The sequence below is a fragment of the Pterocles gutturalis genome, unplaced genomic scaffold, assembly GCF_000699245.1.
Source record: "Pterocles gutturalis isolate BGI_N339 unplaced genomic scaffold, ASM69924v1 scaffold11302, whole genome shotgun sequence".
NCBI lineage: Eukaryota > Metazoa > Chordata > Aves > Pterocliformes > Pteroclidae > Pterocles > Pterocles gutturalis.
The window spans coordinates 6,711-29,724 of NW_010110292.1; the positions used below are offsets into that span (position 1 = coordinate 6,711).

Consider the following 23,014-nt stretch of genomic DNA (forward strand, 5'->3'; position numbering starts at 1 on the left):
GCCTGAAACCCCGCCAGGTATAGAGCATCCACAGCTTCTCTGGGCAACCTGGGCCACTGCCTCACCACCCTCACAGGAAGAAACTTCCTCCTAATATCCCACCTAAATCTCCCCTCTTTCATCTTAAAACCATTACCCCTCGTCTTATCACTATGCTCCCCAATAAAGGGCACTCCCCCATCTCTCCTGGAGCCCTCTTTAAGCACTGGATGTGCAGCAACTGGCTGAGGACACTGCAAAGAAAGTCCAAAGCTCATCTTGTCTGACCTCGGGAGCAATCCAGATAATTATTTTTAGGCAGCTGCATCTGATAAGGAGTACTATCATTCCCAATCTCTTCCGGCCCCACCTGGGTAGGCGACAAGCACTCCAGCCCGCTTGATGCTCTCAGTGGTGCTATAAGAGATCTGTATGTCACTTGTATTTCACCATTTCCTGCTTTTGCTCATTTCCTGGGCCTCCTCTACCAACGGAGAGAGGAAGAGGGGAGGTTGCTGCCTGCCTCCGAGCAGGAAGGTTGTATGAGATTATTCCACTGATGGGCTACACATCATCGGTGTTTGATGGGCTTCCTGCACAGGGAGGGGACAAGGGTTATGTGAAGAAGGGAAATTTAGTTTATCCTGTTCTACTGTCTCTTGGAGTCATCAGGAAAACAGGGTTGAGACCTGGAAAACCATAGCTGCTTTTCAGCCTCTTGATTCCCTTGGGATACTCAGTGATTCCTCTGTGTGGGGCAGAGAGGAAGAGACAAGGAAATGGAGCCCTTTAAATTTTTTGCTCCCTGACTCATTATCAGACAGTTTCCCATTTATTTTATTTCCTTTTTCCTCTCCAGGCAACTTTTATGGTTCCCATGGGTAAGCCAAGGGGCAATGTGACAAATTTTGCTTGGGTCCTGTAGCGTGATTTAGACAGTGAATGGCACAGATGATGCGGATGGCAAAAGGGGATGGACAGTCTTTAGCCTGTGGTATTTTCCCAGGCGTTACAAATAGCAAGTTTAGTTCCACCTCAGGAGCTGGGAAGCCACTTTTTCCTTCCAAACTGGTACTGTTCATACAATAAACATGTTCTCACAAAGGCTCTTGAGGAGGGGAGCTTGAGAGCTCCAGGCTTCATCTGGATGAAATTCACCAAGAAAAAAAATTTTGTGTTTCATTGGTTTTTATGAAGTGCCAGGTTTTGGCTGGACGATTCCAGAGAGGCAAAATCTCCAATTTCCCATGAGTGGTGGATATGGAAAGCAGGCGTGCCTGCTCATGCTGTCATGGGTTGTGTGTTGGTGGAGTTCAAGATGGGCTCACCTCAGGTTTCAATAATAAATTCTGACTTTAGGGAACATTTAAGTGACTGGGAGGTAAGAGGTCAAATTCCCTTTCTTACCCTACTTGGATCATGTTGAGAGGCAATAGAGTGGGACCACAAATTGTGGATGGAAATCTGATGTCTAAACTTTCTTGGGAGAGTCAATTCCCTCCACCCCCAGATGCTGGCAGCCTGACTGGACAGATTTATTGTGATTTGAGGAGAGGGATGGGAAGAGATATAAGAGATTGCAGGCTTCACTTTTCTTGATCCCACGACTGAAAAATTGAGAGTCAATGTTTCTCATGAGAGCTTCATGGACCATTTAGCTTTTGTTTTTTGGGAGGAAATAAAAAATGTCTGTCTGCTATATACTCACGGGTGTTTTTAAATTGGCAGCTGTTCGTGCAGACTAGCCCCTCTGTAAAATGAACCCAAACAAAGTTGTTCATGGGACCAAATTATACAACATCCTTCTTGGTCCAATTAGTAAGAGCACCAGTGTGCCACTGGGGCCCTCCCAGTGCCCACGGGTGATCTCTGGCTGGTGGAGCTGAGCACATTCACAGAGGTCCCCTGGGATCAAGGGCTCTGAGCCCCTCTGAGACTTGTGCCAACAAGTGATGCTTCGCAGGTGAGAGAAAACTGCTCCTGTTTATCAGGAGAATAGGGGTGAGGTTCTCTAGAGCAGCTGGAAATGTGCACTCCCTCAAATGAACATGGTCATGCAAGAAAGGCCCCAGCTTTCCTTCTGCTGTTTTTGGGAGCGTTTGTGTGTGCCATGCAGCACCTCTTTCCCCAGCTGCTTCTCTGCCCCTCTGCGGTGGCTAGATGAGCTGGAGCTTGTGCTCTTGCCCTGTCCCCAAGTGCCCCAGGGGCAGCTGCCTATTGAGAAAGCTGGGTTCTGCCCTACACCCTGAGCCTGCCTCTCTCATGGAGCACCATGGGCTCATGTGCAAAGTATGTGACCTCCCCGGCATGGCGTCCCAATGTGGGCAGAGCCGAGACCCACCGCCCTGTGGTGTCAGCTCTGCATGGCAGGGCCCTTTGGGGACAGCACAGCGGCGCGGGGAGGAGGGCTTTGCTTCAAACAATGATATCATTGACAGGCTGGAGCCAGACCAAGATCACTCCATGTCGGTCATCAGCAGAAGCAGTCTCAAGCCATCTGTACATTATGGCACCGAGCCACTCTTCCTTCGTTTGGCTCCCTCGCTTGTGTTCAGCCCGGCTCCCAAGGCTTTCTGGGGAACAAATCCTGCCAACAGCAGGCTATTCCACCCTGAGCTGGATGCCGAGCTGGATCTTGGGGAATGACAGGTCTTGCCAAAAGCTGGTTGCTGCTGGAAAGGTGTGAGGGCTTCTCGAGAACACCTTGAGTGCTCTTGTGGAGCTCACCCTGGCCTCAAACAGCCCCATGTGGCTGCAGCTGTGATCAAGGTTTAGCAAAGGAGAGTGCTCCCATCCAAAACCAGCTTTTCCTCTGACTTCATCAAGCCTTCATACTGATAACTCCTCTAATGAGGGACTCCATGCTGCCTTTTAGGAAGATGATGTGTGCTAGCAATCTGACAGCTGCCTGACAAGCTCAGAAGCCTTTAAACAATGTTATTTTTGTATTCAGACTTCTGCAGCTTCATCTCAAGCTTCTGGAGAGGTAGTCACTGACACATATAATGTAACAGAGAACAAAGAATTGAATAGTGCTGGTTTTCCCAGTCTTTCCTTCTCCAGCAAGGTGAGCTCTGTGCTCCTCTGGAAACAGTGAACTGGTTCCGTCAGCGCTTTGCAGGGCTGAGCTCCCCTGGAATCAGCCGTTCAGCCTGGAAGGGATGCTGTCCTGAAACGACAGTGGATAAAAGCTGTTGCTGTGGTTTTGTGGTATGTGTGTCTCACTAATCTGACCTGTTTACCCACCAAGTGGTACATGTGGAGAAGAGGGACAAGACTGGCTGGTAACTGGTGTGCTCTGAGATGGAGAGAAGGCTTCTTTTCTGTTTCTTTACAGTGTGGTGGAAAGCTTGATGCTAGCTGAGGAAGTAAGCTGGGCTGGGAGTGAGCTTTCACAGGCTCTGAAGTGAGATAGCACCCCAGGGGTGTTGCAAGATGTCCTGTTGTTTTTCCTCTTTCCTCACTGCCGTCCCCACCGCACACCGTGCCGTGCGCTGTGATAGCCCTTCTCAGCAGTGCTGCAAGAGCCCCAGGGCTCCCCGGTGTTAAGGCAGGGAAGGGTCTTCAAAAAAGGTCTGTTTCAGCTCAGAATAAGAAGCTGGACCATTCGTAGGGAGCCTGCAATGTAGGATAGGAGTCCAGTGGTGGAGAGAGGCTTGAAAGTCATAACACAGCACCACTCAGCCAGCTGATGCATGCTTTCAGCTCAGTGGCTGCATAAATGTTCCCACAAATTCAGGCAGACCTCTCAGCTGCCTAGTCTAATCCAGCCTAGAAGGGGCTAGAGCCTGATTCTGCAGGTAGGAGGAGATGTGCATGTACCACGTGTTGTGTGGCATCATCCTGTGATGATCCTGTGATCCCCAGGCTCTGGTGCTCAGCATGGCCCAGCACAGCATTGGGGCTGGTCAGCAGCGCCATGGGGCTGGGCAGGAGTCAAAGCACTGAGGGGTTTGATGGTAGATGCTGGAGGAGAGATAAAATAGCTATTCATAGTGAATGCTTTCCAAGAATAAAGGAGCAGGAAGAAAACATAAGCGTGCTTGTTTGGGAGTGAAACAAGCAGGCTGTGCAAGCCTCGGCTACTGGAAACGCATGGGCTGGTGTCTAATTCTGGCTTTAGTAGTGCTGGGCAGACACATGCCGGTTTAGTGTCTGCTCTCGAGATGACAGTCTCTAACACAGACCAGATACCTGCCAGAGCGCATTGCTCAAGGCAGTTTCCTGCAAGTTAATGCAATCTGTTGATTAAACGTTTGTTTCTTGCAGCCTCATGCTGAGCAAGCTGCTGCAGCCGGGGAGATGAAGGGCGGTATCAGCTGTGGGACGGTGCTTCTGGGCTTATCTTTGGTTCCCAGACCGCAGCCATCTCACCTTCTGATTGCTGACAGGATCTAGTGATGAGAATTAACACACCAGAAAGAAACAAAATGAGCTTTCCTGGGCTACAGTGGACTTTGAAAGCGGAGATAAAAGCTGTTTTATTCCTGACGTGAAACGCTGTCAGATACAGCAGTGGCACAGTTTTGTCTGACACTAAGCCTTCTGTACTTTTTCAGATGTCTGAGCCTTTGGTGCTGGGTAGGGGAAGGACTTTCAAACACACTGATAAAAGGTTGTGTTTCCTGTTGCTCTGGCCTAATTTAATTAGATATCACAAGCACCCCAATCCCTTATTCAAACAGAGGCTTTTAATGTAGATTAGACCTGACTGCCCCATACCAAAAACCAAGACAGATGGAAAAATCTTTGAGTTTGCTTCTGGTACAGCTTTCTTCACCCAATTTAAAGAAATCAAGCAAAGAAAAGAAGAAAATTTTTCATTCTTGCAGGTCTTAGTTCAAAAATCTGCTGCATGAAATGCATTAAACAGGGATGCAGAAGGACTGAACTGCGGCTGCAGCGTTGCTGGCATCACACTGCCCAGGGTGCAGGTGGCATCCTCGTGGCATGGACAGTGTGGCACTTCAGTGGCCTGACAGCACCGTGGGGTTGCTGCTGAAATGTGTTTCATAAATGGGGCACGTTCTGTGATCCTTCTCCAGATTTTTGGAAGTGAGGCCATTGCTTTAAAAAAAAAAGTTTTAAACCTACATTTTACTGCTGCTGAGATGGACACAGGATGTGACCTTCTTGGTTTGGCCCTGATTTTGACTTGCTGTACTTTTTTAGATTCCCTGCTTAGCAAATGCAGATGTTTAAAAAGAAGGCGGCTGTTTCCTCTGGAACCAAATCAAGACACTGTTCAGTGCACAGGAGCGCCTTTTATAGACTTTAGGTCTGATCCTGGGCTGAAGACAGGGACATTATTGTCTAAATGAGGATGATACAAATTCACATTGGGGAATCAGCATTTTCCTAGGACAAGGATGTGAATTGGCTTCTGGGCAGAAGTTGAAATGCAGATTGGTTTATCATTGTGCTCAGATTGGGGCACTGGAGAGTCTGGATTTGCACTGAGAACTCACTCCAGTGCCCAGATGTGTCCTGACCTGGCCTGTGGTGTGCATGGTACACTGGGCTTGGTGTGCTGAATCTAATCCCAGTGTATCTGGGGCATGACTTTGCAGTAGGAAAGGAAACTCTGCACCCATTAAGGGAGGATGGTGATGTTGAGTTTCCAGGGCTTTTTAAAGTCCTCACATAAAAACTGAGTGGTTCACTTGCAGCTGTTGGAAGTGGATCTCAGTGCCTGATTGAACACAGGGACAGGCTCTACTTTATTATTTTAATTTAATAAATGGCTTGAAAAAGCACTTCGGAAGATGGCTCACTGCACCCTGTGGGTGTGCTTCATAACAAGAAGTGCTCAGCTCCTGCCAGGGCAGCAGATAGATGGATGTGGCAAGGTCACCTATACTTCCACCTTCTGACCGCCTGCTATCACAGCGTGCCCTGCGCAGGGAAGCGCAGCCTGCGGCGCTGGTCCTGCAGCAGCTCCGATGGCTCCTGTGCCACCAGGAAGCCATTAGCTGCTGCCCTCCTGGGGACAGTGTTTTAACAAGTGCCTCGCAGGAGGAGAGTGCCGATCCCAAGCGGAGCGCAGAGATACAGCGTAGCTCTCGCTGGTGTCCCCCAAATCCCTGTCTGCTGCTTGCCCCCCGTGCGTTGCAATTGGTTTTGCACTGCAGGTAGCAAACAGCCGCTGCCCCAAGTCCACAATAGCAGTTCACAGCAACTAGAATATTTACACTGACTTCAGAAAGAGCTGCATCTAGCTGATTTTCTAACACACCTAGGAAACAGAAATCCAGGTCTAAAAAGAGGTCTTAATGTCTTTTTTTTTTCTTTTTCTTTATTTTTTTTTTCTTTTCTTTCCCCCTCCTTGTATCTGCAGAAACCTCTTTGCACCAAGCTACACCGAGACTCATTACAGCTGGACTGGAGAGCCCCGGACCACCTCCCTGACCCACACGGTGAGTGCAGAGAGCGCTTTCCCTCCTGCGGTGTGCAGGGGAGACGAGGCAGGGGGCCCAGAGAAGCGGGTGACCTTCTGTCTCCTTTGAGTACAGGGGTCTGCTTTAAGCTGAAGGGGAGGGCAGTCTGTCTCACCTGGGGGGTTCCAGCAAGAAAGCTCCATCCCCCAGCAATGGTAAAAACATCTTACTGTTTTTCCTAAGCTCTGAGCCCAGGTCATCCTCCAGCATCGCTCTCTTCTCTCTGGGTGCTGGGGAATCATTTATTCCTCTCCCTGCTCATCCTCTTGCTTTTAGTTTTGCCACTGGGTACCCCATGCTAGGGACATTCCCAGCCTTTGGGAAAACCAGCCCATGTAAGCTGGCTGCTGTTCAGTAAAAATCCCTGAATTACTGATGTCACGCAGGCCTTGGCTGACTCTCTGCAGCAGTGGCACAAAGATGTGCATTGGTTGCGATGCAAAAATAAGAGCTAAAAACCCCATGAGATCATCTTTACTGATGCTGCCCCGGGGCAAGGGGATGTGATGAATACGTTGGCGTTTCTGCCCCAAAGCCTCCTTGTCCCTGCCAGAGGCTGCCTTTGTCTTGGCAGGAGCCCCCAGACCAGGACTTCCCCGCTGTCCGTGGCGTCACCCTCTCTGGGGCTGGAGGCACGTCCTTTGGGGCCTGACCCCGGGCCGGCTGCCATCGACAGGCAGCTCCCGTTACAGGCAGAAACCTTCAGATTGGCCTGAATGCTGCCACCATCTGAGCTGCTTCCTTGGGAAGTCAAAGCTCTTAATTTTTACTGCAACAAGGAGCCATTTGATGCACTCGCACAGGCTGTGCACAGTGGCTGAAAGGCCAAATTTCGATGCAGGGATTTAGTTGTGATAGTCAGCTGCCACATGCAGTGCAAAGAGATCAGTTACTGGAGTATCGGTGGTACTCACATGGGACTCAGTGATGCCTCAAAGTAGCATGTGTCCATCCTGCTCTTAATTTTTACTGCAACAAGGAGCCATTTGATGCACTCGCACAGGCTGTGCACAGTGGCTGAAAGGCCAAATTTCGATGCAGGGATTTAGTTGTGATAGTCAGCTGCCACATGCAGTGCAAAGAGATCAGTTACTGGAGTATCGGTGGTACTCACATGGGACTCAGTGATGCCTCAAAGTAGCATGTGTCCATCCTGAAACCACATTGCCAGCCTTGCTTCCCTCTGACTTCCAGGACCACTGCTTCTACCACGGGGTCGTGAGGGGCTGGGAGCGCTCCAGCGTCACGCTCAGCACGTGCCGAGGGCTGCGGTAAGTGCCTGGTGATGCTGGAGCTGCGGGAATGCCTGTGCTCAGCTCCCCAGCAGTCTGCCTGCTGTATTTCTCTCTGGGCAGATAGATCCCTTCTCAGATGCCTCCCAGCCAAGTGTCCTGGGCATAAAAGGGAACGTGTGAGGGGAAATGCAGAAATCTGGGTATCGTTAGTAAGCATGGCCTCCTAGCCAGCTCCTAGAGTCCGTCCCGCTTTGTGCTGGCGACCTGGGCTGGTGCAATAAGTGAGTTTAACTCAAGAGTCCACTGGAGCAGAAGAGTCTCTTGTTGGTGACTCAGGGCTGCATCCCTTACAGAGATGGGGCAGGGCTCACCATGTCCCCACCCAATGCTCAATATTAATGCAGAAACCAGTTCCTTCTCCCCGTCTTTCACAACTGGCAAGTTTTTGTGTGTGTTTTGGGGCAAAGTCTTCACGTTTGAACTTCCTTCTGGGCTGTCAGCCCTGCTCTCTGCTCTCTTCCTGGCTGGTGTTGGGGTTGTGTGTGCTGCGTGGGCATCACGTGGCATTAGTGGGGTCTTTGGCGGGAGAAGAGGGTCTGTATCCTCATCAGGAGTAAATGAAATAGCTCACTGCGACCAGGGCGCTGCATTCATTTACACGAGCTCAGAGTTTGTTTCCAAAACACCACAGGGCTTTATTGACATTAGCGGTCATCTGCTCTGGAGCGCTGATGGGGAGCTGTGCTGGTGGGACCGGCTCCAGCCAGGAAACAGCCTGCGCCAAAGCAAACCTGAGACGTCTTAAGTGAATGTAGTGCAGGCCAAAGAGCCCAGCAAGATAAACAGGACAGTGCAGCCACCTGTGGTTTGCAATAAATAATCCAAAAGCAAAAGTAGTCACAGGTGTGCCTTGCCTCTGCCAGCCTGGGTTTTCCTGGTCCTGCCTTCCCAGCTGCAGCGGAGACAGGGATGTCTCCGTGGTATGCTCACGTGGTATCATTCCTGCGCTGTCAGGATTTTGCTGGCTGCTCCTCGGCATCATCTTCTTATTGCCAGGAAGGCAGGGGAGCGGAGCACGTGAGGCTGTTTTCGCTCTGAGCCTTCGCAGGGCAGTGTGCTGCCCATCAGGCCACACAGCTTCCAGTGAGCATCCAACACGGGAGATTTCCATCTCTTCTGTCTATAACAGACTCATTGAGCAAACCAGAACTGTACAACCACATGCAAGCCCCAGAGAGAACTGGGTGTGGTTTGTTTTTTTTTTTTCTGATGACAAAAAAAAGGTCTTTATATTTTTTAGGTTAGTTCTCTTAAAGACAAATTTCTTCAATCTGTGGAAAAGCTTCCACTGCCCCTAAAAGAAAAACTGTACTTTAAAAATCAGTGCCTCTCAGGTTAGCACTGTTGCAGGACATGCTTCAATATCCTCTTAATTGAATTTCTGAGGCCTGTTGAATAGGTTTTAATACATGGAAGCTCAGGGATTCCCTACTCTGAACTCAGAATATCCCCATCCTTTTTATTAATGACCTGGCCAGCCTGGTAAGGATAAGTGCCTTGACAGGGTTAGACGAGAGCTCAGCAGCAGGACTTCTCTCCGGTCGCTGTGATAGTAATTAACTTTCCCTCTTATTGCTTCCCATTTCAACAGGGGACTTATCGTATTGAGCAGCAATTCCAGCTATATCTTAGAGCCGGTTCCCGAGAGCCCAAACCAGCACTTGATCTACAGGCTGCACAACCTGAGGCTGCAAAGAGGAGCCTGTGGCTACCAGGGCACTGGGGACGTGGCCGAAGACTGGCTCAGGGACTTCACAACAGGGATGAAACCACCTCACCAGAGGGTAAGCAGGGCTCAAACTGGGTCCAGGTGTGATGCTCCAAATTTCCCACCTGTTCCAAGCCCAAGGAGCCTGCAAGACCTCCAGGACCATAGCTCAGAAAGTAAAATGGAAGAGAATATTTAAGAGGGTTTGTAGCAAGCTTGTTGCCACACAGCGGCTCCAGTAGGGAAATAAATGAGTGTTGGGGACTGTTGTGTAGCCTGAGGAATCTGGGCTGTAGCTGTTCCTGCAGATTTGTGCATCCAGTACAGGAACAAATGGGCCCAAGTACATGGGTGCTTGCTGTAGCTAGACTGAGCTGTGATACTTTCTATAAGTTAATCACATCTGGAGGTCCCTGGTGGGGTGAATGGCCAGTGAAAAATAAACTGGGAAAAATGGCCTGTATCTATGTTTTGCAAAGACTTTCTTGGGGATATTGGGGAAATAACCCATGTTGCTGCTGCTGCAGGTGAAACGGGAGACTCTGCAGGCTACAAAGTACGTGGAGCTTCTGCTTGTGGCTGATTATGCAGAGGTAAGAAAAGGGATCGTGTTTATACCAACTGAGCACCGGGCCCAGAGTGAGCATCCCACCCGGGGCAGGGAGGGTGGCAGGAGCTCAGCAGGTTTCCTCTTGCCATCCCAATGGTCCTACCCCCACCAGCAGGCAGGGACAGCTGTGTCTTGGTCACTTTTGTCCTAGCGGCCAGGACTCTTCTGCTACCACCATCAGTCACTGTTGGCCAGGGCAGAGATGCAGGTTGTGATTTGGTTGAAGGACTAGGGTTGGGGTCAGTTCTTAGCTCCCAAGGTACCAGTGGTTGTCCCTGGTTATCAATGGGAGAGACTGCCTTCAGCCTCGGGTCACTTCGGGGTTTCCAGGAATGACGTGCTTATAACTCTGCAGTACACCTAATCTCTAGAGAAGATAATTGTGTGTGCTGGTAGCAGACATATAAATAGACATTTTCAAGACTCCAGATCACAGACTGGGTCTGGAAGAGACGCAGTGAAGTCAGCAATCTCTCCCCTATCCCCAGCCTGGACGGCACACCAGATGTCCTTACTGACAGTGCAAACCACGCAGTGTTTTGGTGATTGTTTAATCTCCAGCACAGACAGGAGTCAGGCTGGTCACATTCATAATTTACAGCTTGGAATTCCAACAGGGAAAGCTACGTAGTGCTCCAGGCTATAATTTATTCTGAACAAAACTAAAGAGGCAGAACCTAGTTTGGTTTCTCTGTTAGCAGGATATCAAGGAAACGGTGAGAAAACACATCATACCCAGGAGCTGCCGTATGTTGTTCACCATTTCATTAGACAAGCTGGGGTGGACACCCGCATCGTTAACTGCCCTTACTTTACTGTGTCCCTTGCTAGAAGAAAAGTCCCAGGTTTTGACATCTGTTAAACAAAAATCTAAACATTTTGCAACTTTAATTCCTTGAATCAGTTTGCTAAGATTTACTCATTAATTGCCAGGTGGCTTAAATAGGCAAATTCATTGGATGAGTGAGATGCATCCCCCACTCGCTGGATGAGTGAGGTGTGATGAGCACTACGGCTGCCTTGACCTCAGACATGAAGTCATGTTACCATATATTTTACCTGGCAAATTTGTCAGTTCTTTGTCACCCCCTGGCTCTGGGGGCTCTGATAAGTTTTGAGTTGCTCCACTGAGTTATTACCATCGCTTGAGTAACATCCCTGCCATGGGATGCCAGGGATGAGTTCTGAATATACATGTATGGGTGGGCTTATAGTCAGATGTACAGTGAAGGAAGGCTTTGGGGCTTCACCTGATAGTTACCTTCTTATTCCCAGAGTAATGTGACTTGTTTTAACACATTTCAGCTCTTTCCAGTTGCCTTTGTGCTGTCTGACATGCTCATTTTGTTCAGTTTCAGAAGAATCACTTCAACATCGAAGCAACAAGGCTTAAATTAGTGGAGGCTGCTAATTACGTAGATAAGGTGAGATCAGGTGTGCGTGAACTGAGGAAAGCAAAGTCTGAATCATGAATTCTGAGAATTAATTGTGACAGAGGAAGACTGCCTTCTTGGGAGAGAGAATCATGTTTCAACAGTTCTCCTCAGTGACTTGGGGAGTGTACAGCATCTGACAAACAATTCTGCTGTTTGACATCAGGGACAGGGTGGGGAAATGTCCATTCCTTACCTTGGAGCCAGCATGAGCATCTCTGTGTTTTAATACACCTCTGTATTAGCTGTTACCTAAATACTGCTTTTTGACAAGGGACACTTGTCAATTCACTTCAAATTGTAGAAGTCTGGGCAAGTAGAGCTGGAAGGTGTTATCCTGGCACATGGTACCCAGTGCTGCTGAAGTGAACATCACAGCTTTTCAGATCTACTGCCTTCATACTCACCTTCTCCCTTAAACTCCTTCCACCACTCCCTTCACCCCCTGCCCATGAAGACTTACCGTGTTTGTACTTGATGTGAGCAGCAGATTATTTCCTTCCTCTTTTCAGGAATTTTAACATATCTAAAGAGAAACATGATTTCAGTCTCCAGTCTTTGTTTTTCAAGATTATCTCTGTCATTCATTTAAAATGAAAGTTCATCACCTCTAGTTCCGTTGAGTTCAGGTTTGTGGGTGGTGCACATTTCTCTCTGCAGAGCTGCAGCGCTAAGTTGCAATGTGTTTCCGGAGAGAGCATCTTCTCTGGGCGTGTGTATCTGTAGTAGCGTTTAGCAGGGTTTATATACAAGATTGAAAAAACAGTAAAATAAATTAGTGGTACTCATATTATAATCTCTTTTCCTTCCTGTATCTTAGTTTTACAGATCCCTGAATATCCGGATTGCTTTGGTGGGGTTGGAGATCTGGAGTAACTGGAATAAATGTGATGTAACTGAGAACCCCTACTCCACTCTGAAGTCCTTTCTGGCCTGGAGCAGCAAGGAGCGGGTGCATAGAAAACATGATAATGCCCAACTAATCACGTAGGTTTATTTCTCCTGAAATAACCTGTTTCTGACAAATGTCTTGGGAGGGTGAGAAATCAGTATGTAAGATCATATTCTAAGATTGAGTGGCAGATTTATGTAGCGGCTGCTCAGCCAGCATTAAGCTCTGGCACCCAGAGCACAACCATGCTACGGAAAGCAGAGGTCCCAGGCTGTGCAGCAGTCTCAGTACATCAAAGTGCATCAGCTTTATTGTGTGTGCGTATCACAAGCGGCTGCACGTGATCTGTCACAGCTACATATACAATTTCAGGAAAATTGGAACCATAACTAAGAGCTATAGGGGAGCTAAGCCCTTTGCAGAGGGCGTTAACTCATCCTGCTGAGGCGCTGGGGACTCAGTGCTGGGAGCTGGTTGATGACCTGTGACTCATCCTACTGATCTCATTAGGGCCAGTAGCTGGGGCCAGCAATGCAGATGTCATTGGAAGAAAAATTTGCAGCAACTCTTAGACCTCCTTACCTCTCCCATGGTAATTCATCCACCAGTAAACAGTGGTGAGTCAGAGGAGAAACCTGTAGGACTGAAATGCAGAGATGCAATGCCTTTCCCCTTGTTTTGTTTGCTTTTTTCCCTTTAACGTTACTGTATGTCACCTTCACATAGTCATGTCCTGAGCATGATTTCCAAGGCTCCCATTTCAGACATGCTGGCAGGGATGATGTAGAATTCCTGCTCGCCAGGCAGGAGCTGAGCGTGGCTGCACCTCAAAGGTGTTATCTCATACTCTGTCAAGTCCCTGAATCCCAGGCTGGCAAATAGCAGGCTTAAGGTAAATTAAGTATTCAAAACAGTAACTGGTTAAGGATCCAAAAAGTCTTTTCTGTGCTTATTGCAAAGCCCAGGGGGAGCACTTTTTGGCACGAGACCATTATAAAAAATAGGATTGTCTGGTTGGCCCATAAAGCAAAGTAGTAGTCCAAGAAAAATAGATCTTAAGGCTTGGTAGATCTGCTATAATTTCCTGTACTTGAAGATATCACTGAAGAAAATGTACTCACCTGACACTGTGTATATGTATAAAACTGTGGACGGCAGGATGCGTTTCTCTCCCTTGCCTTCTCGAGTGCCTTGGTGCCATTTCATGGTCTTTCTGGGTTGCTTTCAGGGGTGTGCCCTTCCAAGGTACCACAGTAGGCTTGGCTCCTGTGATGGCCATGTGCTCGGATTTCCAGTCAGGAGGAGTAAACATGGTAAGTAATTGCTGATACCTAATGTGATGTTCTGTGCCAGCAGTGAATACATGGGATAGATGCCGTCTAAATCCCAGGAAGAAAACATTTCCTGTGAAGGCTTCTAGCTCACCTGCTCAGAGGCAGGAATACCTTCAGTAGATGTTTTCTACATGTAGCAATGAGAAGTGGTGCTTACCCCATTGACTCAGAGGTGCACAGGACATGCACAGGTAAAATGCTGACATGTCTCTTTGACCTTGCACAGGATCACTCTGATAATGCCATTGGTGTTGCTGCTACCATTGCCCATGAGATGGGACACAATTTTGGCATGAATCATGATTCCGTTGGCTGCTGTACTACCCCTGCAGAAGAGGGAGGCTGCATCATGGCCTCTGCAACTGGGTGAGTTCATCCTGCGGGGTCTCGTGGAGAAATGCAGAAGGCTTCGTTACAAGAGCCTTGGTGGAATAAAAGTTAGAAATGCAGACCAAAGGTGGGTCTGTTGCTGCCTGTTGGAGCCAGTGTATTTATAGAGAAAATACTGCTGGGCAAACCCTGGCTCATGTGCCAGTAGCAATTTGCTAAATTCCGAATGAACTTACTCCTGCCTGAGATTGGCCTTAGGTCATGTAAGGACTGAGAAGTTTTTAGAAGTGGAGGTCTAGAAACTGGTAAAAAGGAAAGTTTTCCGATTTTCTGTCCTGAGAGACTGTCTCAGGACCCCTCTAATCCCTTGTCTCTGAGTTTGTGCTTCCCACTGTGTCCTACCAAACAATCCATCACCCCAAAGCAAGTTCAATGCATATACGCACACATCCCTCTGCAAAACCTGGGCTGCCTTCTGCAAGCAAGTACAGAGGAACGAGGGGTGACTAGAACATCTGCGACTTTGGCACGTAGATGTTTACATGGGTTTAATTTCTGTGTTGCATGAAAGATGCATAGATAGATGATAGTGTTTCTAAAGCATCTAGTGCAAAAGATAATGTGCGTTACGTGTGGTAATGAGAGGAAAAAGGATTGCTTCAGGGAAGAACTGATTTTACTACAAGGCACAGTGACAGGGCTGTATTTCTAGGTCAGAAGACATGAAAACATTGCCTGCATGTTGTCTTAAGAATGCTGCTTGTTTTCGGTGAGCCACAGAAAGCCTGCGTTTAAAAGGGAAGAAATAGCTGGCTTTGAGAGAAAGGGGAAGTGAGAGCGGCTCTGGAAACCCACAGGGATTCCAGAGCTCATTTTGGATGGGGAACCACAACAGCTTCCATATTTCAGCCACGTAAAAATGTCAGCCAAGTCCATTCACTTAAAACCACATTCCCTGTTTCCTCAAGTCTTCTTCCTTGGGGTTTAGCAGGTTTTAACAAAATTGTCTCTGTTAGATACCTTCTTTTATGTGAATGATTTCCTCCAAATAAGGAAGAACATTTTAGGTGAGAAGTGAAGACATACTGACACATAGGTAGAATGTCCAGCACACAACATGTATGCACCCATGCACAGTCATATACAGAGTGCATAGGTTCAAGCATTGCAGCAACCAAAACTGATAATTCTTGTAACAGAAAATATTCACATTGTTTGCAATGAGGCAGATAGGGAAAAAGGAAACAATATTTTTATCAGTTAAATTCACAAGCAGTTATTCACAGTCCAGGTGATTTTCAGGCTGGATTCTCAGTCTAGTTCAAGCAGAGTTAGGAATAAGCCACAGCTTCAGTACTGAGCAGGTAAGGATGGCCATGCTTGTCGGCTACCAAAGCTGAATCTAACTCAACGTATTTTGTTTCAGTGAAGTTTACTTTTTTAAGGCTGTTATGTTACTAGACAGTCTTGCAGTGCAATCTCACCTTATCTTCAAATGTAATCTAGATGGGTCTGATTTTGAACAGACACAAAATCACAGTCCACTTTAGCACAATTTCATAGACTTCAGAGACCTCTGCCCTTTGGCACTTGTCAGGATTTGTATGTGCATATGTTTCATTCTCTAAACCATTGCCCAGATCTGTCACGATGTTTTTCTACACTGTCCATATTCAGGCACCCATTCCCCAAGGTGTTCAACCAGTGCAATAGAAAAGAGCTGGAGAAGTATCTGCAGTCTGGTGGAGGGATGTGTCTCTCCAATATGCCGGATACCAAAAAAATGTATGGTGGGAAGAAATGTGGAAATGGCTACTTGGAAGAGGGGGAGGAGTGTGACTGTGGAGAGGTGGAGGTAACAATTGTTCAGATCCAACCATTTGGGGTTTAGTGGGACACAATGATTTTATTATGTATTTTGCAAATACAGTTATGTGATATGTAAACAGCTCTTTTGATTTTTTTTTTTTTTTTTTGGTGCAGCAGATAGGTATACCTTCCCTGAATGTGAATGTATATGTAATGTAAATCAAGGTTGTAAAGTGTCATGTCTAACTAAATTTACAGTGTGTAGTAGTTGGGGTGGTGTAATCCATGTTTGAACAGAGGTGATGAAGACTTCCTTTGGAAAAGAAAAGAAAAAGTGATCTTAGATGTTTCAGTTCCAGCCAGTAAAGTTCACTTTAATTCCAGCTCCATTCTTGGTAAGGATGGAGCTTCTCTCAACACTGCATCTCACTTTTCCAAGTTCATACTTTGACTAATGGGACAAAAAGGAGCTGGAATAAGCAGCCCAGACTCATCAGATGTAATGAGCACAGCCTGTAGTATCCACTCAGTCCAACAGAGGATACAATTACCCAGTCCTGTAATTCAGCACATGTTGGATATCATGAATGTACTGTGGAAGGAAGGCTGCTGCTTTGTTTGCATGTAATTTGTCATGTATGAGAACAGATTAACACCAGCCTTACATTTTGATGCTCTGGCACGTTATGGTCTTCAACATCTGCCTTGTAAACTCTGCTGCATCTCGCTGTCTTCCAGGAATGCAAGAACCCCTGCTGCAACGCCAGCACCTGCTCCCTGAAGCTGGGCGCCGAATGTGCCCACGGCAGCTGCTGTCACCAGTGCAAGGTGGGACCCTTGGGTTTCCTAAGGGAGGAGAGAGAATAATAGTGGTGGAAGTGTGAGGCTGAAAAATGGAGGGGAAATGGGGGCAAACACAGCCAGACATGGAGTTTGGCTTCTTACCTGCAAGAAATGTGATCCTTTAGCCCAGGTGCTTGCTGAAGAAATGCTAGCAAAGAGGATTGTGCACGTGTGATCACTATCATTTTAGATCTTAGCTTTCCTTATGGAGGCTGGTTAAAATGTGTTTCTGATTTTGGAGCCAAAGTTTTCAAGTTTTTACAACAAATTAGCTCAAAAATGAACATAGGCAGACATTTCTCTTAAGTTCATTTTTGTGTTTGCACATTGACTCTGTGCTCTTACAATAATTTTCCAGGAATCCACCTGGACTCATTCCTTTTGCAAGAGACTTGGAAAAAGCTCCTAGATGTAACAGTGTGTGCCCTCCCATTCTCTGTGTCCATGGCAGACAGGGCAAGAATGAATTGTGTAAACTCGTAAGCAAGGGAGAAATAAGTGACGCGTTAGGAGAATGTCTCCAGCAGAAATGACGGGCAAACGCTGAAACAAACTTTCCAGACAGGGAGGGTTTTGAGAACAGATTATACAAACATCTGTCAGAAATGGTCTAGGTAAATCAGATCCTACCCTAGGGAACAGGGAGATGGATCAGTGTCCCCTTGAGATCTAGCAGCCTTATTTTCTGTGCATGATCTCATTGCTACCTATCAATTACCTGTCATTAATCTGATTCTACACAGCTCAGCAGTTAATGAAGTTACAGAGTCATTTGGGTCACTGCTGACCTCAAAAAAACCAAGACAAGGTGGATGAAGAGACACATGCCAAGATGTTTTCTTATCTACAGGGAGACATTGTGCAGACATGAAAGCACAAAGGAGCCAAGCACTAATTTAGTTTTTTTCCCCTTGTATCTTTTTAGCTGATGTCTCCGGGAACTCTCTGCAGGGAACAGTCAGGACTCTGTGACCTCCCAGAATACTGCACTGGCGAGTCACCGTTTTGTCCTGCCAACTCTTACCAAATCGATGGAGCTTCCTGCGATGGAGGAAAGGCGTATTGCTACAGTGGCATGTGTCTCACATATACAGACCAGTGCTTGCAGCTGTGGGGGCCTGGTAAGGACACTACTTGGAGAGAAATATGTTGTCCTTTGAACAGGCAATACTATGTGGCATCCTACTATTATTCACCCTGTGCAAGGCAGTATCAGTGGCAGAGTCTGAGGAGGCTTTTCTCCTGCCTTCCTCACTTGGAGGAGGCAGTAAAAATTTCCCATGCTCAAACCATCACAGAAAAAGAACAACTGAATGGTTGGAATACAGTGAGATGGGGTACCAGGCTCCACAGGAATCAGCCACGTGAGTCTCTTCCATGCAGGAGCAAGGCCAGCACCAGACGCCTGCTTTGAGAAGGTTAATGCTGCTGGAGACATCTACGGGAACTGTGGGAAGGACATCTACGGCAACTACAAGAAGTGTGAGATGAGGTAGAAAGCTGCGTGGCAGCCAAGAGCTGCTCGTTGGAAAAGATGTTTTTATATATTACAAAATTATGGGCTACTAGATAAAACTGGTCCATGCTTTGGTTTCACTCCCTCCCTCTGCCTTCTGGGAAACCAGATGCATCCTCGTCAGACACAGCTTTAAGTTTACCATTGTCTCTGCCTTTTGCATTTTAAAACATCTAGCTGATATTTTTTCAAAGCAGCAGAAGAGGGGATTTTTAAATCCATAAGTTAAATGTAGCTTTTTAGCCGAGACAAAAACTTCTTAGTCTTATCTGTGATTTTGTTGAGGCTGGCCTGCCCATGGGGACAGTGAAGTGGTACCATCAGAACCCATCAGACTCTGTTGCTTGGGCCAGCTCTTGGGAGGTGCTTCCTCTTTTGCTGCTTGAATTTATATGTAGATCTGATGCCTGCAAAACATTCAGCAAGCCAGAAATAATCACTCTAGCTTTTCCTTTGAAATCAGAGATGCTAAATGTGGGAAGATCCAGTGCCAGAGCTCGGCTTCCAAACCCCTGCAGTCCAATGCGGTGGCCATAGACACCACTATCCACATGCAGAGGACACAGCTGAGGTGCCGAGGGACCCATGTGTACAGATCTGAGAGCGAAGAAAAGGAGATGCTGGATCCTGGCTTGGTGCTGACAGGAACAAAATGTGGGAGCCATCATGTAAGTAAGCCTGTAATGGTTCTGAGGAGGTTCAAGGTATCGCTTTTCCATCTGGAGAGTGCTTTGTGGTTGTCAAGCCATTGATCAAGAGAGAGGAAAAATAATTTCTTAGAGGCTTCTGAAAAGTAATGAAAGAACACGTATCGAAGGCCATGCCTTAAGTCTTTGTCAGATGAAGTCTAGGGCTAATGCTAAATCTGTGATTTGCCAGTTGGTTGAGGCTGTCTTGTTTAGAGGTGGCACACAATTAGAAATCAAGACACCTGAGAGCTCCTCCACAGAATTCCCGTATGGGCATGGCCAAGTTATCAACTTCTGAGTTCTCTGATGTGTGTTAGCTGGGATTTAGGGTAGTGATTAAATGTTTGCTTGAGAACCAGGTTAACTTCATGGCATGTTGTCCTGCCCATGGTGTTACTTGTATTGCCAAGGTGTCTGGGACCCTGCGAGTCACAAAATAGTAAGGCAGTGATATGGTACATAACCCAGAGAGCTAACATTAGGTTTTTGGATCCCTTCTCTGCAGGTTTGCTTTGAGGGACGCTGCCAGAACACATCTGTCATCTTCGAGTCTGAAAGCTGTAGCAAGAAATGCCATGGGCATGGAGTAGGTGTCTTCCTTTTCATCTACGTTTCATACTGGGGCAGGATGGGCTGCCATCCATCTGTGGATGGTTGTTCAGCTCAGTTCTGATACCATGGTGTTTTTGGATCCCTTCTCTGCAGGTTTGCTTTGAGGGACGCTGCCAGAACACATCTGTCATCTTCGAGTCTGAAAGCTGTAGCAAGAAATGCCATGGGCATGGAGTAGGTGTCTTCCTTTTCATCTACGTTTCATACTGGGGCAGGATGGGCTGCCATCCATCTGTGGATGGTTGTTCAGCTCAGTTCTGATACCATGCTTAGGCTCGCTCTGGACTTCTCCTTCTTGATTATTAATTGGCACATTCCTTTCATGTTTGATGCATTTTCTGGTCTGTGACATAGGATTTAAGAAGGTCCTCAGGAGGGTTGTGAATTGCAGTGAATGGAAAACAAGAAGGGGTTACCCTACAGGAAAATCTTCTGGGCTCAGTTTAGATTGAATAAAAAAAGATGAGACTTTGAGGGAAAACCATAATAAAAAGTCATGTTTAGAGCAGTTTATCCCAAACTGTGCTCTGCTGTGCCTGCAGAGGATGGAGAGCAAAGTCTGGTGAGAATTTTTTATACCTTTTGTAGTTGTTTCTGGCACAAAACACAATGGAGAGGAGAGATAAATACAGCAGCGTGCAGCAGTGTGTGCCTGCCTGCCTGGTTTGGGAGGCCCCAGGATGTACCCAGCAAGGAGAGGGACTCACCCTGCTCTCTCATTCCCAGTCTGCTTCCTGTCTTATGGTCCGTAAAGCTGTAGGAAGTGGTTGTCAGCTATTCCACAGAATCAAATTAAATGCCACAATTAGCACAGGACGTCCCTAATCAGATCCCCCTCCAGGGGCTGCCTAGACAATAGAACAAATAGCGGTGGGCCAAGCAATGAGAAATCTTCACGGGATGGAAGTCCTTCCATTTAGAGATAAAAACAGGAAAAAGACATTTTTAAATGCTTCTTTTCTCCTGAATCCAGGTTAGTGGCACTTCAGCTGAAGAACCAATGTCTTTTGGAGAACGGGAGAATTTCTGAGGAAATAAAAGGCACTGAAAAGAAAATGTTTCCCGGCACTTAACTCCCTGTTTATGCCAATAAGAGTTTCTTCTGTAGTATTTTCTCTATCAAAGCCTTATTTTTTTTTAGCTTGTAGATTCTTTAGGAGCTGGCACTAAAATCTTTGTGTCTTTCTGCTCCAGGTCTGCAACAACAACAAGAACTGCCACTGCAACCAGGGGTGGGCCCCCCCATTTTGCAACAAGCAGGGGACGGGAGGAAGCTTGGACAGTGGTCCCCCCATGCCCGAAGGTGAGTGGGACCGGAAGAACTTGAGTTAGATGGCGAGCAGAGAGTTTTCCAATTAACTGACTCGACTTTCTTGCCTTCAGGCCCTTCAGCAGTTGTGATAACTCTCGCAATCCTGGCTCCCATTCTCCTTCTCATTGGAATCATGTTTTTATTCTATTATCTGAAATGCTGGAATAGATTTGCCATCTGTTCTCTAAAGAAGATGCCGCAGTTCAGGTAAATTGTCAGTGCTGTGCCTTGTCTGCTTGCATCCACCCCCTTTCCACGTCAGGACAGAAGAGAAATTGCAAAGGCTGTGAGGAATATAACTAAATGGGTTTGTTGGTATAGTCAGTATTTACTTCTCATTTTTTTTTACTTCAGTTAAAGAAAAACTAGAAAACACAGGAAGTAACACTCTTTTCTTTCTCTGATTGTCAGTGACACCTCTGGAACCGGACACGCAAACCCTGCCTTCAAGTTGAAAACCCCGCAGCAGCAGAGGAAGGTAGGGACATGGTCACCTTCCACCTCCCCACAGAGGGATGCAGCTGTCCTGAGATGTGGGATGTGGTTCCCTCTCACGCTGCAGTTAGTGGATTTATCAAAGGATGGGAAAAACAGACAGCCAGCCACCCCCCATGGCTGAAAGTCAGTGGGAGCTGAATGTAGCATCTGTTTCTAGCCATTTCCTTAAAGGGAAGAGCTGGGGTTTGACCAGGCCTGTGTGGCTGCTTGTGTCTCCTGATGGATCCTCTTCTGTCACATTCCCCTCTCAAAACTGTGGAAATTGCAAACACTGGATTTGTTTGCAAGCGTCATTTATAACAGTAACACCTGAGTGACTCTGTTTTCTTGGTTCCCATTTCTGCCTCATGATCCCAAATTGTCCCAGTCTATCTAATCAATGCTTGTGAGACCTATGCAACACATACCAGTGTTCAAGCAATATTTTCTACTGCGTGGCTCAAAGACCTCTCGCAGATACTCAAAAGTGCAGCAGAGACTGAAAAGGATGGTTTGAAATGGAAGCGCCTAACTCCTGGGCTTTGTGGGTCTTCTGCACAGGTGATCGGCTTCCCTGAAATCCCATCAAAACCTCCTTCCCAGCAAGCTCCAGGGCTCCGAATAAGCCCGCAGCAGCCTCCTGCCCTCCCCACTGGCTGTAGCATGGGGCAGCCTGCCAGGGCAGCACAGCCGGCACCTGCGAAGGATGTACCTCGAAGGACACCCCCGAGCAGGCCAGCACCTCCGGCTCCCAAACTCCCTGTCTCTCAGGTACAGAGTTGCACCGCTGTCCTGCAGATGTGGTTTGATGGGATGCGTGTTCCCAGCGAGGCTGGTGAAGCCTCTCTGACCCTGGTGTGGCTGTGGGTGTCACTGGTGTGTGCTCCATCTCGCCGCAGGACAGCTACCAGTGGTCCTCCTTGCCCCGTAGCATAGCTGACAGTGACCATGCTGGATGCTAGCATGCACAATTGCTCTTCACTCAGGTTCCCAAATACCTCTGACCTGAACCTGGAGTCAGGTAGCTTGGATCATAAAGCAGCATTCACTTAACTTCTTTTAGCTGCAAGTAAAGTAGATAATTTGCCAGGAATGAAAGTGCTGTACAGATTTTTCAGTAAGCAAGCCTAGCAAAGCTCCTCTTGCCGTTTGCATGTATTTTATCTCCTGGAAACAAGCCCTTCTGAGATTACCAGTCAGTGGTAAGTCTGAGGTTTAGTGCTGAGTTACAGGATCCTCATTCCTTGGGATGATCCCCCAGGTATATCGTATTTGGCCATTCCTGGACTAAAGCCTCAGGAGCCTCAGACACATTTTTATGTGGAGCAGAAATGGGACCTTTAGCATACTGCATAGGAAACATTAGACTTAACCCAAACTGACCCCATTTCAAGTGAGCATCCTAGCCATGAAGTTATTTTGAGGGTTATAAGGAAAGGGTATTGATTTACTTCTCTTTCTGGCAATTTTGTTCTAAGTTCAGTGCAGACCCCACATTCTTATGGAAAAGGTCACAAATCACTCAGGCTGACTTAAACCCATTTAACCAAAATATTTCCCAACTAGCTTTATTAGGTTAGGGCCAGCAAAGAAGCAAAGGGCTCAGTTGCGGGGGATAGCAGAAGGCTGTCTCTCTCTGAACGATATAGAGGAAGAGAAAAACAAAACATTTCAGTGAATGGGATTTGTTTCTAGCTCCATAGCTCCATTGTTCCTGGGAACAGCCGGCACTTCAGCA

General features: G+C 47.2%; 1 protein-coding gene across 1 annotated transcript in view; it reads left to right on the plus strand.

The window, feature by feature from the left end:
* Positions 1-23,014, plus strand: part of ADAM19 (ADAM metallopeptidase domain 19) — a gene marked incomplete at its 5' end in the record, with an annotated part of 29,355 nt that overhangs the window by 3,916 nt on the left and 2,425 nt on the right. The window contains 18 exons of the mRNA XM_010073299.1: positions 6,317-6,395; positions 7,611-7,687; positions 9,303-9,495; positions 9,947-10,012; positions 11,382-11,453; positions 12,283-12,449; positions 13,583-13,667; positions 13,915-14,054; positions 15,696-15,873; positions 16,566-16,655; positions 17,596-17,791; positions 18,054-18,162; positions 18,650-18,854; positions 19,381-19,461; positions 20,682-20,790; positions 20,871-21,006; positions 21,211-21,277; positions 21,838-22,047. Coding sequence (XP_010071601.1) covers positions 6,317-6,395; positions 7,611-7,687; positions 9,303-9,495; positions 9,947-10,012; positions 11,382-11,453; positions 12,283-12,449; positions 13,583-13,667; positions 13,915-14,054; positions 15,696-15,873; positions 16,566-16,655; positions 17,596-17,791; positions 18,054-18,162; positions 18,650-18,854; positions 19,381-19,461; positions 20,682-20,790; positions 20,871-21,006; positions 21,211-21,277; positions 21,838-22,047 — 2,260 coding nt within the window. The remainder of the gene's footprint in view (positions 1-6,316; positions 6,396-7,610; positions 7,688-9,302; positions 9,496-9,946; positions 10,013-11,381; positions 11,454-12,282; positions 12,450-13,582; positions 13,668-13,914; positions 14,055-15,695; positions 15,874-16,565; positions 16,656-17,595; positions 17,792-18,053; positions 18,163-18,649; positions 18,855-19,380; positions 19,462-20,681; positions 20,791-20,870; positions 21,007-21,210; positions 21,278-21,837; positions 22,048-23,014) is intronic.